The sequence below is a fragment of the Elephantulus edwardii genome, unplaced genomic scaffold, assembly GCF_000299155.1.
Source record: "Elephantulus edwardii isolate Elephantulus edwardi_28Jun2011 unplaced genomic scaffold, EleEdw1.0 scaffold00141, whole genome shotgun sequence".
NCBI classification, from domain to species: Eukaryota; Metazoa; Chordata; class Mammalia; order Macroscelidea; family Macroscelididae; genus Elephantulus; species Elephantulus edwardii.
This window is the reverse complement of record NW_006399891.1, coordinates 7,091,162-7,107,033: the sequence shown is the minus strand read 5'-3', so window position 1 is coordinate 7,107,033 and position 15,872 is coordinate 7,091,162. Positions and strand designations below refer to the sequence as shown.

The 15,872-nt window shown below is 36.5% G+C and overlaps 1 protein-coding gene across 2 annotated transcripts in view; it reads right to left on the bottom strand.

The window, feature by feature from the left end:
* The window catches only part of TSC1 (tuberous sclerosis 1), an 85,787-nt gene that overhangs the window by 46,703 nt on the left and 23,212 nt on the right, over positions 1 to 15,872 (bottom strand). The window contains exons 3-5 of one of the 2 annotated variants that reach the window (XM_006894411.1): positions 3,497 to 3,683; positions 1,265 to 1,368; positions 108 to 260 (exon numbers count right to left, since the gene is read on the bottom strand). In XM_006894411.1, coding sequence (XP_006894473.1) covers positions 108 to 260; positions 1,265 to 1,368; positions 3,497 to 3,602 — 363 coding nt within the window. In that variant the 5' untranslated portion in view covers positions 3,603 to 3,683. The remainder of the gene's footprint in view (positions 1 to 107; positions 261 to 1,264; positions 1,369 to 3,496; positions 3,684 to 15,872) is intronic. The other variant, XM_006894412.1, reaches the window with a different exon arrangement.

Sequence of the window (15,872 nt, the reverse complement as noted above, 5' to 3'; positions counted from 1 at the left end):
ATATATTTAAAAAATCAGTATAGAATATTTAAGTCAATGACAGTGAGTTTGAGATGAGAGAAAATATTCATATAGTAACTTCATTTAAGTCTTTGCAAATATCCTACCTTGAGACATTTTAATAAAGAAGGCAAAAGAGGTGCTTGAGAGAGCTTGTGCTTCCACGATGGCTGTAATCGTATCACGTGCCCCAAGAGAGAGAGGATGGATAACCGAGTGGTGGCTTTGCCCACATGTTCATTAATCTTGTCCAAGAGATGCTGAATGTGCAAAAGAAAAAGATATCCTTGGATGAATGAATGATGTTAACACAAATTAAAGCAACAAGGATATGTACCAAACCGTTCCCCTCCCCAGCCCCTGATAAAAAAGGGCCAAGCATATGAGATCAAATCCAAGGACTTTTAAACCAATTAGAAAACAAACAAAACAGCTTTGTATTTAGCCTAAGAGATGGATGCCAGTCTGTGATTCCTACAAAAAGATCTCCATATTATAATTGTGCGAAAACAGTGGCAATGGCTAGACAGTGTCTCTTGTATGAAGTACAAATAGGCCAATTTATACGGTAACTGCTGGTGCCAAGTTTGTTAAAACTTGGAAGGAATCCTGCTTGAAGTAGCCAGTTACTGCTGTAGGAGGCTAGCGCTAAATATAAATCAGGTAGTAGTAGCAGTCAAAACCCAGCCCAAAGTTAAAAAAAATAAAAAATTAAAAAAAAAATACAAGAGGTATTATAGAAGGTATACAACAATGTGAGATCAACTTTGTACAGGAACTTAAACCTTTTAATAAAGTCTGCAATAACAAAAGCTTTCTTAGTTACTTACCACAAAACCAAAACAAAAGAGGCTTCCAAGTGACTGGTGCTGGGGACCAAGATTGAATAGCCTCATTAATTTCCTGTGCTTTTAGTTTCCCTTAAAAGTCTCAAAAATCCTAATGAAAACAAGAGTTTAAAGAGAAGTCTGACCTTAGGGTCAAACTGTCTCTGTACAATTATGGGATTAAAATTATAAAATTCTTTTAAACAAGATCTAAAGAAGCCTCTGAAATATATTTAATTTAGCAGTTTCCAGAAAACATGGGCCCTGCAAATTATCTTTCTATGTAGTTCTAACTTGAGAACAATGTCATCTGTGGAATAAGACAGGTAAAGGACTATCCCTCAGACAAACTGTGTAGTGGATTTGTACAGACATTGTTATATCATTCTCAAAGAATGCACTAAATAAATACTCTGTGCTTGCATTTTAGTTGGTACCTTATCATGTGGCTCCTGCAATGTAGTCAGGATGTGCAATACCGGCTGAGAATTGGTTTCCAGGTAATAATCCACCAAGGTGTTTACAAGCATAGGACCTCGGTCTAAATCAAGAGAAGGGTAGTAATAATGGTTAGTTCTTCTAATAGTCTGATTTATCTCAAATAATTTTCTGTCACAAAATCCAGCAAAGCAGGTCTTCATATGCTTGGAGTTGTAGCACTACATTTCTGCCTTTCTAAATTTCTATCTAATCCAACAACCAAACTCGTGGTTGCTGTGATGCTGAACACTGTGACACTGATGCATCTATGATAATGGTTACCCAAGGTGGACAGTATTTGGCGGAGCTCCCCGATTAAAACAAGCTTGGAAGCAGGAGTGGCATCCACTTCTAATATAGCTTGCCTCCTGAAACTCTTATGAACTTGGAGAAACGATCAAAGTTATACAAGTGCTGAGGTCTTTTGCTCTTGGGTCACTATGAGATGTCAACGACTCAACAGCACTTACCACCATCACCACTAATAGAGTGTGCTGTGGACCTGGTGGATAGAAAGTTATGCTACCAAGTCAAAGGTGGTGATTTTAATCTGCTGCCCTCAGGCCTAGTTTTAATTGTTTTTGGTCAAACATTCTTCTTAGTGTTATAGCACTGGTCTGTCATTTGCTATACAGAGGTGTGGTTGCTGTGATGCTGAATACTGTGACACTGATGCATCAAATGTGATAATGGTTACCCATGGTGGACAGTATTTGGTGAATCTCCCCAATTAAAACAAGCTTGGAAGCAGAAGTGGCATCCACTTCTGAAATAGCTTGCCTCCAGAAATTCTATGAACTTGGAGAAATGATGAAAGTTATACAATTGTTCAGGTCTTTCATTCATAGGGTCGCTATGAGTGGTCTTTGACTCAATGACACTTAACAACAACAACAATCCAACAACAGAATAACTTTAACATAACTAAATATTTATAAATGTATAGAAATGTCATCTTTCACCTTTTGCTGATTTTTGAAAAATCTATGTCTACTCTTTAAGTTCAGACTACCTACTCTACTCTTCAGAAAAATATCCTTAAGTTTGTTTGAGTGTCCTTTCAAACTTTTCCTACTGCACATTCTCTCTCTCTCATACACAAACAATTCCCCTCTTGTCCACATGTGCAAAGTTCATGTTTCAAAATGTACTGGGAAAATTTCCCACATTAGTACATATTGCTAATCTCACACTCTTCTTTAATCTCATAGCGTTTCACTGTATGGCAAAAAATCATTAGTCATTCACCTCTTGAAAATATCTGAGTTTTTCTAGTCTTTTACTTCTTTTCACTCAGGGCTATAATGAAATATATATTAAGTGGGCTAAATGAAATGTTCTTTCTTTTAAACTGATGATACTTTAAAAAGACTGCACACCAATTTATAGTCCCGCTCAAAGTGCCCAGCCAGGCCATAGTCTTTGTAATTACTTGCTATGTGTCAGAAAGCTGGACAATGACCACGGATGATAAAAAGAGAAGTGATGTCTTTGTGCTATGGTGTGGAGAAGAGTACTGAATGCTACAGGTTCATCCTAGAGAGGGTGAAACTGGGCTGCTCCTTGGAGGCAAGAATTCTGAAGCTTCATCTGACATACTCTGCGTATGTTGCAAAGGACTAGTCCTTAGAGAGGGACATCATGCTTGGAAGGGTAGAGGAACAAGGCAAAGAGGAAGATCCTCGATGAGATGGATTGATTCAGTGACTGGAGTAATAAGGGTAGGTATGTCAGAGACAGTAAGGTTGGCACAGGATAGAACAGGTTTCAGGGCTATTGTACACAGGGTTGCTATGAGTTGTAAGCAACTTGAGAGGACAAAACAACAATCTAATAAAGGATATTATTTAAATTTATATTTTCTAACTAAAAGACATATATTTGAAGACTAATGAATACATCTGAGATTTCCTCTAAAATTCTTGCAGTGGGCAGGACTTAGAAAGGACAGAGTAAGAATGGCAGAAACTTTGAAGCTAGATTCATGAGATAACTTTTTATTTCTGTATGTATATATAGCTGAATATTTTCATAATTAAAAATTCAAAACACATAGCAAATCCATGTGTAATCTCTTTCAGTAGTTCTAATAATTCCCTTTAGAAGATTAAAATTTATCATTAGGTTTTATTCATCTCTAGGTCAATCCATTCTGATTAACAGGTTAAAAAATTATATTATCTGCTTACCAGAATTGAGGTTTTCTTTAAAGATAGTTGTTATGTCATCTTGCACACCCAGCTTGGAGGAATCCAGCATTGAAAGGAGTTCCCCGATATTTGTTGGTTGGGCCATTATCTTGAATGGAGGGGCTTATGCCAGTTCCAGTACATGTGTTAAAGACTCCAAAGGATCTTCATTGGTGCCACTATCAGACTAGAAAAAAGGTAAATAATGGTTAAAATAGCCCCATTTTACCTCACCAAAACCCATCTACAAATCAAATTAGCAAATGTATTAAATACAGAGAAGTTTAGGTAGAATTTTATTGATCAAAGAAGTTAAAAGTGTAAGAGTAATTCAACCTTTGACAAATTTATAAATAAGTTTCCAGAAATGCAACCATCAGTGAGAAACCTAAGAAACTACTTGGACTTGATCAACATAGCAACTTAAACAAAGTCAAATGTAAGCTTTATTCCCATTTCTGAATCTGCTTTGGGGCTTGGGAAAGACAGACCTTCAAATCACTGATCTGAATGGATAAGTGGTTTTCGATACAGAATTAAAAGTATTATTATCTTCTCCTTGACAATTTCATCAATATCTAAATGTCATTATACTTGATGAGATCAAACATTCATTAGAGTAATACCTAGTTTGAACCAAGGCAACTTGTTTTATTTAGAATACACTCTTCCCAGATAGTTGTCTTTCACCCAAATGCCATTTTTACCAGAGAAGTATGCAGGGACATGGACATCAGGAAAAAATCCTTCTCCCTTCAAAACTTCATCTCTTCCAAGTAGTAGAGCAGCTTTTTATATACAATAATCAGCTCATTTCACAAGTGTCACTCTATGCATTTATAAGCATTTCTTTCTACTTTGGTCTCTAGATGGAACTTTAGTGGCATAGTCTGAAGGAAGTTGGCCTGCTAACCCAAAGGCAGCAGCTCTGCTGATTCAAATTCATTAGCAGCTCTGAAGGAGAAAGATGGGCTGTCTTCTCCTCTGCTATTTACATCCTCTAAAAGCCTGCTGGAGGGTCAGCTAGGAGTTTGTTCCCATTCAATAAGTTTTGAGGTTTTTGGTTTCTAAAGCTGTTTCTTAAGAAACAAACAATATTAGTAATATTTTTGCACACTGACAAGAAGCTGTGCTGCAATCCCAAAGATATGTGGTTGGAATCCACCAGCTGCTGCACGGGAGAAGGATGGGCAATCTCCTCCTGTGTAACTAAATGCCTCTGAAACCCTGCTGGAGGGACAGCTATCGGTCAATTCTAATTCAAAGACACACAACAAAACAACATGCACTTCAACTACCGCAGTGTAACTGGTACTACTGCCCCCATCTTACAGGGATGGAAACAGGAATCAAGGCATTTGCTCAGGATCATAAAACGAGTTAAGAGGCAAAACATGGAGAAAATAAAAATGAGAACTTCTATCTGATTGAACCCAGAATCTTATGATTTTAAATGTGACATCAAGCTACCTTATGGTTTTGATTCTCACAGCAACACTGTGAGTTAACTGAGTATTTATTCATAAGTTACCCTTAACTTATGAATGAGAACATTACTATTCAAAAAGGATAAACGACACTGCCAAGTTCACATGGCATAACACAACTAAGTCTATGTGTAAGTCATTCACAGATACATTCTCATCTCCTATTTGTATTTCTTTTAGTAAACTAAAGTAATGGTTCTTAAAACTTTAGGGTATATTAAAATTATATCTGGAATGCTTCTTAGAAATGCAATTATTTAGGCATACCTTCCAAGGGAATTTTAAGCTCAAGAATCTATCTGTTTTTTTAAAAACCCCCAAACTTATTGGTTTGCATATTCCATCGTGTTTTGTATATATATACGTATTTTATACAATCATTCATATACATTATATTTTATATAATTAATTACCATTGTTGCTGTTGTTGTTATGTGTCTATCTGCCTTTTAACAAGCATCCCCACGTCATTCTTACACAGGTGACATGCAAACTGTGAGATTCATTATGCTAAAGAAAAAAAAAAAGACAACTACTTGTATGAACCCACTTACATGAAGTATCTAGTAGGCAAATGTATGGAGAAAAAAGTGGTTACCAGAATGAGAGAGAAGAGGAAAGAGAATCACTGCTGAGCTTCTGTTAAGGGTGATGGTAAAATTTGGAAACCCAGAGTGGTGAGGTTTGCACAAAATTACAAATATAATTAATGTCACTGGATTATTCATGTAAAAATGTTAAAATATCAAGAATTTTACTATATATATACACAGCGAAGAGCAAAAATATTTATATATACAACAATAACAACAAAAGGATGATTTGATGGAAAGACAGAGGGATAAAATCTGGGGAAAGGTAAATATAGTAACATTAATTATAAAATTGAGGTTGTGGATATATAGATAACCTGCTGTAAAATTACTTCACCTTTTCTGTATTTGACAATTTAATAATAAAATGAGGGAGGGATCCAACTGAATGCTAATCTTCTTCCAGGATACCAAATTTAAATTAATAGTGATTCCAGAAATCATTGCATATTTACTTATTATAATCTATGCTCCACGGCACATATAATTACTAGCCCAGACAATGGTGGTTCAAACCCAGCCAGAGGCACCTCAGAGACAGGCCTGGTGATATCCTTCCAGGAGGTCACAGTCTCAAAAAATTCTACTTTGCCTCAAGAGCAACTAACAATATCAACATTCACTGGCTTGCCTCCTGACTGACTAGGCATAAAAATAAATTAAATTATTTTCATATCAGGTCATGATATAGAAATTTATTGGCCTATAAGTATAAATCACACAAGTACATCACAAAGGAAGTCCATTTCAAAGAGTTCAGAAATGTGAGACCCTGACGACAAAATAGTTCCGTAAAGGAGGTTAGAAATAAATTTTACTTCATTGAAAAATTTTTTTAATTAAACCTGTAAATAAAGACAATACCATTTCATAAAGCTAGTATGGTTGTTTAGTGAAAGGTTAAATGATAACGTATAGAAAACACTGTACCTGGAACAAATAAATTCACTGAATAGTACTAATCTACTGTATTCACACAGAAGACCAGTGCAAACCCTTTGAATTATCACTAGCCAAATGACTGTTTACAGCACATTTATCCAATTAGCTGCCACAGTCTTTACTACTTTTGGGACATGACAAATTATACATAATTAGTGATAAGGATTGTGGCTCATGAATTTTAAAGTATATTGTCTCTAAGTCTGCTTTTCCCCCCTAATAAGAGGTCACTTACCTTGTCTCAGTCTAGTGGGACTCTGAGTTTGTCTTTAGTGCATTCAGAAGATAACACTGTCAGATCTGGTCCTCTAAATGCAGGCAGTCCCAGAGAAAGAGTGACGAGCTAAATTCTAAACAAAGATGGCATGCCTCCAGTCAATTTGGCGATAGTCAGGGCTAACCAGCTTGGGCTACCTAGCTTGTTTTTCAGTTTGTAAATTTAATTTAAGCATAAAAGTCTGATTTCTGGAGGCTACTCTTTCCAAACGCTTCACACAAGACAAGAGCTATAATTTTGAACATTAAAACATTTCTGACATCAAAGTTTCCTTTCTGGTTCTAAAATGTCATCTTTCAGTCTTTTTTTTTTTTAAAAAAAATTCCCAGGGGGGGAAAAAACCCCAGAAATCTTATGCTTTATGTAGGAGTATTCACATATGTTACCGAAGTTCAAGCACTTGAGATATATAATAGAAAGCCCTCATGAGAGTGAAATGATACATTTTTAGAACCAGTCCTATGACTAGATTATTTTTTCTTTTTAAACTTATTCAAATTTTTCTTGAGGATCTAATAATTGCAGAGTACCATATAGGGAGAAAATTATGCTTGGCAGAGTGGTTCAATGAAGGAGAGAAAGACTCTCAACTAGATGGAGTGACACAGTAATTGTATCAATAGTGTAATAGAGATTGGCATAGGATTTGCCATTCACTGAGTTGCAATGAGTCATAGTCAACTCGATGGCATCTATGAACAAACAAAAATAAATGGAGAGAAATTATTCAATTGCAACAAGGAACTATATGTATTCTAGTTGAAAAAAGATGTAATTCACTGGATGCATAATCTGGACTTGGTGGCAGTGGTAGTGGTGAGTGAGAAGGACGCATGCAAAACACACTTTACAACTTATGGAAAGCTGGCTGGAACAGTAACTTAAAGGCACTTTGGGCACACCGAAACACCCAATTACAGTCATAAATACTTCTCTAGAGGGATACCACCATTTTGGAAGTAAACAAGTACAGAAAACAATAAAGAAAAAGGTTAAAGAAAACACTTGGGTTACTGCACTTACTACATGTAACATTCTATTTAGTTTAACATTATCTTTAGTGACTACATGCCATAGCACAATGCTATAGATGACACTACTCATATATTAGGGAGTCATGACTATTTTTCTCAACAGCCACTCCCCACTCCAAAACCTGCTGCACTGTCAATCTTCTGGATCTCAGTAAAAGGAACTGCCTCTCGTCTTACTACAAACATCTAGGGCTATCTTGGATTCTTCCACCATCCGCCACCCTACTCCCATGTGTAACCCACCAGCAAACTCACTCATTTCACTACCCACTTGGCTAATCCCATCATCTCTTGCATGGACTCCCACAGCAGCCTCCCTCTCTAATATTCCTGCTTGTATTCCTGTTCCTGTACAACTGATTTGCCACCAAACAATCACATGAGACTTTTAAGTATGGAAATCTCAATTTATTATTCCCCTGTCCCAATGCTTCTCTCTCACAGTGGTAACAAGAGCCAGTAAACTCACAAGAAAGATCTGTAAAGCAGTTATTTGACTCCCTGGTCTCTGTCTCTTCATTTTTTTAATATTTGCCAATATATCAAAACTAGTGTTTGCTCAAAATCTTTTTACTTGCTGTATTCTCTGTATATGAGATGTTCTTCTCTTAGATACTTGTATGACTCTTTCAGGTCTATGCTCAAAATGACACCATCTCCAGGAGATTTTCTCTGATCACTCTAAAGCAGTACCCCCAGTAAGTTTCTGTATCATCAACTGTTAAGTGTTGTTGTTGTTGTTGTTGATTGCTGTTTTGTCACATATCACTCATAGTGACCAATTAAAAAAAAACAACCAACCAAACATTCCATACCAATCCTCAACCAAAACAAGAGCACTATATTACAGAGTTCAGCCACCTCACCCAACTCCAAAATGGAGACAAGGACTTTGCGTTTTGTTACAGTACCTAAAACCAGTTCATATTCCTGCTCATATAACCCATTTATTCTCTCCTGAGCAGAATGTGAACTCCAGGTGAGTCTTCATCCATCTTTTCAATACCATATTCCCAGAATCTTAAAAAGAGGGCCTTGTAAATATCTGACATTTCACTTATATGTTAGAAAGATTAATGTAAAATGGCACACAACTCTAGTGGCTTAGCAGTAAGGAACTGTGCTGCCAAACCAGAGGCATGTGGTTCAAAACCCATCAGCTGCTCTGTGGAAAAAAGATAGGCAATCTCTTTGTGTATGATTAACTCTGAAAATCTGCTAGAGAGTCAGCTATGAGCCAGTTCCAAGTCAACAGCATCTAAACACAACAACAATAACAAAGGGACTAAATTGCAAAGTCCATTTAGACATCTTTCCTATAGCTAAATCACTAAAGTTACAATTAGATAAAACTCAAGAAATTCTATTAATATCCTTTTTCAGAACTCTTAGCTCCCTGTAAGTCCTCAATTCAAGGGCTTTCTATTTGTCAGAGAGTCACACTAATGACAAGCAGCCACTTATTTGTGGGTCTTATAAGACCCAACTCTAAACAGCCAGCAATGAAGAGCATATTCAGTCACTGATACCAGAAGTTATGGGAATTACAAAACTGCAGAATACTCAAAATTTTCAACAGTGGGAAGCAATGAACTATTGTTAAAACACATTCACTATGGAGGGAACACAACACAGGTAGAATTTTCATTTCCAAAGGTAAACATCATCAGAGGCAAGGAAGGAAGGTCACTTTTTTAATGAAAAATGAACAGATGCCAAACACATCTAGTTTTAAACAAAACTGGATCTCATTGTTAATATACCTCATTTTTTATCATGCAAAGCCTTAATGTATCCTTTTCTTCTACTGTCCCACAAAACTTGAACTTGATCTTGTGAATTCTTACAAGAAAGGCAAGACACTACTACTGTCTAAGTTCACATCTTAACTCCACAACTTACTAGCTGTGTGACCTTAGGCAAGTCATCTAACTAAATTTCAAACAGGAATTTTTAAAAAAGGCACTAACACCTAAGCTATTATAAAGACTGAATGAGACTGAGAAAATATATTAAAAAGTACTGAGAATGGTGTTTATGTATATTTAACCATACAACTATTGTTTCCTATCAAAAGGAAATGCCTAAAGACTTTTAACATTTCTTATTTGGCACAATTTAACACAGAAGACACATTAACTTTCACTATCTTTCCAATATTTTTATTTTTTTACACTGTTGTTGTCGAGTGCCCTGAAGTCGTAGGCGTCTCATAGAGACCCTATGAACAAGAGTCCTCGACACTTGCATGCGTGACTTTCATCCTTTCTCCCAGTTTATAGGGTTTCCAGAGGCAAGTTATTTAGGGACGTGAATGCCACTCCTGCTTCCAAATTCTTTTACATTAATTTTTATTTACTCTGATTTTACTGTTGTGGGGGGTGTTAGTCACAAGATAAAATATAACTATCTTAAAGAAAACTTGAACCAAGTTTAAACTTCACAACTAGTAATCAGATTTGACCAAAGAGAGTACTTAGAATGAGCTCAGTAAGGCCAGCACAACCACCAACCCAATGTCAATAAGTAGATATGGACTCATAGCAACCTTGTAGAAATATCTGTAGGGTTTCCATTAACTGTACATGATTTCAGAAACATGCTGCCTCATCCTTCTCCCACAGATCAGTTACTGGATTTGAACCCACTTTGGTTAGCAGTCAAATTCTTTTACCACTATGCTATCAGAGTTACTTTTAACAAACACAGAAAGTAGGAATCTTTCTTTTTTTTTTTAATTTTTTTTTTTTTATTATTTGTGCTTATGCGTGTACCGTCAAATCAGATCTGACTGGTACAGGAGGAGATCGTCCCTCCTTTCCCGGCATAGCATCTGGTGGATTCGAACTGTGCTCCTCTGGGATTGCAGTGCAGCTTCTTGCCACTAGGCCACCAGAGCTCCCCAGAAAGTAGGAATCTTTCAAACTTCAATTTCAGCTCTATACTTGGTCAAAATCTGTTTTCTGGGTTTAGCTCTTTTCTTAGTTGTTGTATACTATCAAGTCAAATTTAACTCTTGGCTGTTCTCCAGCAGGTTTTCAGATGCAGTAAATCGCAAGAGAGGAGACTGCCTATTTATCTTTCTTTTGTGGAGAAGCTAGTGGATTTGAACTACATTATCTTCATGCAGTGAAATTCCTTACCATTAAGCCACCAGAATCCCCTGCTACTCTGGCTTTTGGAGTTTTTCCCCCTTTCTCTTTTTCTCATCCCCCTTTTATTTTATATCGGTTTGCAGCTTGCATCATGTGTTTCACACTTTGCTTCAATCACACTGTTTCATACAATCATTCCCATGCACTGTGTTTTATAAATTAATCACAACTTAACTATGCTCACCATTACTCCATCTCTTCAGGTCCCCACTAGATCTTTCCTATTCCCTTTATACTCTCCTTCCACTGAGCAAATTGTGTGACCCTGTGATCTTCCCCCCCTGCTTGCACCCCCTCCCCTCTTAGACCTCCATACACATTTTAATAGTTAACCTATTTTTACAATAATGGTCTTATGCAGTATTTGTCCTTATGAGACTAAGTTAGAGAGTTGAACAGTCAACTTTTACTTTAACACTATTTCTAGTATCCTTGAATGTGTGTGTGCGTGTGCATGCATGCATGACCAATAATTATCATACTTAAAATGCATGACATCACAATGTAAACAAGACATGCATTACAATAGTCATTCAAATAAAAGTAAAAAATCTTCTAGATATAACATCCAAGTATTTCTGAGCTTTTCAGTTTACTTTTAAATTCTGTATCCTATGTATGTATGTACTTTGAGTTTAAAAAGCTCAACCCTATACATCTTGGAGACCATTTTACATTCATACATAGTTCTATCTCCTCCTTTTTTTAAAACTGTGATTTTAAAGAAAGTTTATTCATTCATTATTGCACATTTTTCTTCCCTTCCCAATTCACTTGCAATGTACCTCTTGGTTTCAGATTGTTGTCATTATTTTTTAACTTTACGAGCTGAAGTTTTATCAACTTAACGAGAAATGTGTACTTAATATAATGAAAGTATTTAACTATAATTATAATTTTTTTTAAAAAAGCAATTTAGAATCTTCAAAGAGCCAAATATATTAACTGATAAGTGAATACTAAGAAGTCTATTAATTTTACAAGTAACGGTATATGCTTTTAGATCCAAGTTCTTTAAAAATTTTTAAGACAAAACAAAAATGAGATTATTTCCTCATTCTTTTATAAAAATTACTCTGAAGCACTTAAAAAGTCAAATAACCCTTAATAACTGCATTTAATTTGTGGTCTTTTAATAAAAACTCACACTGAGGGATACTTTATATCTTATGAAAATGAATTTTAAAACCATCAACCCTGTCACATCAGTTTTATGAAGCAAAAAATTTCCAAAATTATAGTCAACACCATACAAGACACCATAAAGACAACTGTTGTTGTTAGGGACCATGAATGCAGCTGATTCATAGAATTTTAAAGACAACATATCCAAACCTCATAACATCCTCACAAAATCCACCACGCTCAAGCTCACTGTTGCAGTCACTGGGTCAATCTCATGAAGGGTCTTTCTTGCTTTTGAAGACCTTCTACTTTTCCCACTATGGTGTCTTTTTCCAAGGACTGGTCCCTCCTGACAACATGGCCAAAGTATGTGAGATGAAGTCTCACCATCCTTGCTTCTAAGAAGCGCCTATTTATAGTTCCTCCCAAGACAGATTTGGTTTATTCTTTTGGGAGTCCATAGAATATTCAGTACTCATCTCTGATACCAAAATTCAAAAACATTGATTATTTTGTCATCCTTACTCATGGCCAACTTCCAGATGCAAACAAAGCAAATGAAAATATCTTGGCTTGGATCAGACACACCTTTGTCATTAAAGTAACATCCTTCTTTAGCATTTTAAAGAGGTCCTTGACAGATTTTTTCCAATGTCTTTTGATTTCTTGTGTTAATTATGAATTCAAGTAAAATGAAATCACTGACAATGCTGATCTTTCTCAATCTATTAGGTTGTTGTCTACTGGTCCAGTGGTGAGGATTTTTATGTTCATGATTGAGATTTAATCCATATTGAAAGCTGTAGTCCTTGTTCTTTTTTCCCCAAGTGGTTCGAGACATTTTTCACTTTCTGCAGGCAAGGTTGTATCATCTGAATAATGGGTGTTGCTGAGGCTTCCTCCAATACTGATGCCACATTCTTTATCATGAAGCCCAGCTTCTCAGACCCACATACACTTTTCCTGATTTTAAAGCAAGAAGTATTTCATTGTTCTGTTCAAAATACTGCTTCCTGGCCCATGTACAGGTTCCACATGAGCACAATTAAGTGTTCCAGAATTCCCATTCTTTGCAATGTTATCAATAATTTATTATGATTCACACAGACAAATGCCTCTGCATAGTCAATAAATCACAAGTAAGCATCTTTCTGGTATTCTTTGCTTTTAGCAAAAAGTCATGTGACATCAGCAATGATATTCCTCATTCCACAGCCTCTTCTGAATCTAGCTTACATTTTAAAAAATTTCACTATTAAAGACACCTTCAAATTCTTCCAGCATCTATCCATTAGCCAATTCAAAACCACTTCCAAATTTCTGATATTTGTTAAAACAGTATCCCACTTCTTAGTATCAAATGCTGTCATATTTATCTAGAGCTGCTAAAAAATACAGACATACTACAAATGAATGGCTTTTATTTTCTCACATTTTAAGAAAACAGAAGTCAGAACTGAAGGTACTGGTCTAACAGCAGGCTTTCCTTCTGTTGGTTCTGGAGAAAGATCATGGTCTTTTTTAAGTCTGCTCATGGGGAATCTTCATGTGGTTTATCGCCTTGACTCCTCTCACTTATTTAAATTCTTTTATATCTTAAGAAAGATTGACTGATTTAAGAATATACACCAATCACATCTCATTAACAGAACAAAGACAACATTCCCAAATGAGCTTATTGCCACAGGATTTATAATATGTATGTTGTTGTTGTTGTTAGGTGCCATCAAGTATGGCTCATAGTGACCCTATGCATAATGGATATGAACCCTGTTCTCTCCTGTGCCATCTTCATAATCTCTGACCCACTTGAGTCCACTGATGCAGTCACCATATCACTCCACTTGGTTGTGGACCATCCTCTTGTCCCCTCCCCTGAGATTAAGGCCTCTGAAAAACCTGTTGGCGGGTCTGTATCAGTAAAACAACAATAACAACTACCACCCCAAGCATGATATCCATCTCCAGTGAATAGTCTTTACTAGTAAAATGCCTAATGTATGTGAGACAGAGTTTTATCATCTTTGCCCCCAAGGAGCACTCTAGCTACACTTTCTCTGAGACATATTTGTTTGTTCTTTTGGCAGTACAAAGGAAGTTCAGTACTCTTCTCCAACACCATAGCTCAAAGGCATCAATTCTTCTTCTGTCATCCTTATTCACTCTTCAGCTCTCACATGCATAGCAAGTGACTGGAAAGACCATGGCTTGGATCAGGCATACCTTAATCCTTAAAACAAAAGGAGAGAGCTGAAATAAGAACAGAAGTGCTCCTCTTCAGAGAAGAGAGATGGCCTGGGGGGAGGAAGGCAGAAAAAGCTGCAGAGGGCTTTAAGAGGATGGAGAGGGAAAGAGCTTTTCTCTCTCTTCTCCTCATCCACCAAACTCCCTACTCTTTTACTTTTGGGATTACGGAACATATTTTGAGGGGACACAATTCAATCCACAGTAACTGCCAACAAATTTTGGTAGCTGAAGACAAGGGATCTTTAAAGCTTACATTTTATACCTACAGGCTTCTTCATATGGTAATTGTGAAATAAGGTAGATATTTGTGCTTAAAGGTTGACATTTGTTTATAAACATGGACTTGATATAAATTATAGACTACCTAGCAAGAAGGTAAAGATGTTACTCTCTCACAGGTATGGAAGCTAAGAAATCCATGAATATGAATTTCACCCAAATGTTCAATGAACAAGTAATTGAGGTTGAATACCATTATCATAAGATGTAAATTCTGAGATACAAGAAAAAATTCTATTAAATTTTCATAATTGTTACTATATTACATTAAAAGTCATATTTTAAAAGTATGACATTTTAGTGAATGAAAAAACATTGTGAACACTGTTAATGGCTAGACAGCTCCTGTGATTCCTGTTACGTAGAGCTGACACTAAGTAGATAACCATCTTACACTGGCACACTTAATGCTAGCATTAACATTAACCTTATGGACATGTTGTTGTTGTATACCGTAGAGTTGGAACCGACCCATAGCTGACACTCCAGCGGATTTTCAGAGGCAGTTAATCACATGTGAGGAAAATGCCCATCCTTCTCAGCTGGAGCAGCTGGTGGCCTTGAACCCCATGCCCTCAGGACTGCAGTGCAGCTTCTTGCCACTAGGCCACCAGAGCTCCCATAACAGAATGTAATTCTGAAAAGGTTTTAATAAGTTGCTTTCTAGAAAGAGGCCATGTTAATAAACAAATAATCAACCTGTAAGGCAAAAATATTTACCTTATTTCACAATTACCCTGACATAAAATGAAACCATACAGGTACAGAACATAAGGAATAGCAACCAATGACCTGGTAAACTAATCATCAGCCATCTGTGTAACAGACAGAAAACCAAACACCTCCCTATCTTCCACACACTCGTCCTGCACTATTCTACTGCACACAGCACATACGCTCAAAGTCATAGTTCAGTGATCATTTAGGTCGCTAAGCCTAAATTCATCTCCACAAGAAAACCAGAATACAAGAACACCAGAGTATCACTCCATTTGAGGCCAGTTTTTAAGAGGTGGAATTCAGATACTACCTTTTTATTGTTTTTAAAAGAATCCAACTGGATTTCTAAGCTCCAGCCACGGTTGAGAATACCTGCACTAATTAATTAAATTACTTGCTCTAACATGTCCAGTGGTAAGAATCTTTGTCTTCTTGACATTGAGCCTCAATCCATATTGTAGGCTGCAGTCCTTGACACTCTGCAGCAGGCGCTTCAGGTCCTCCTCAGTTTCAGCAA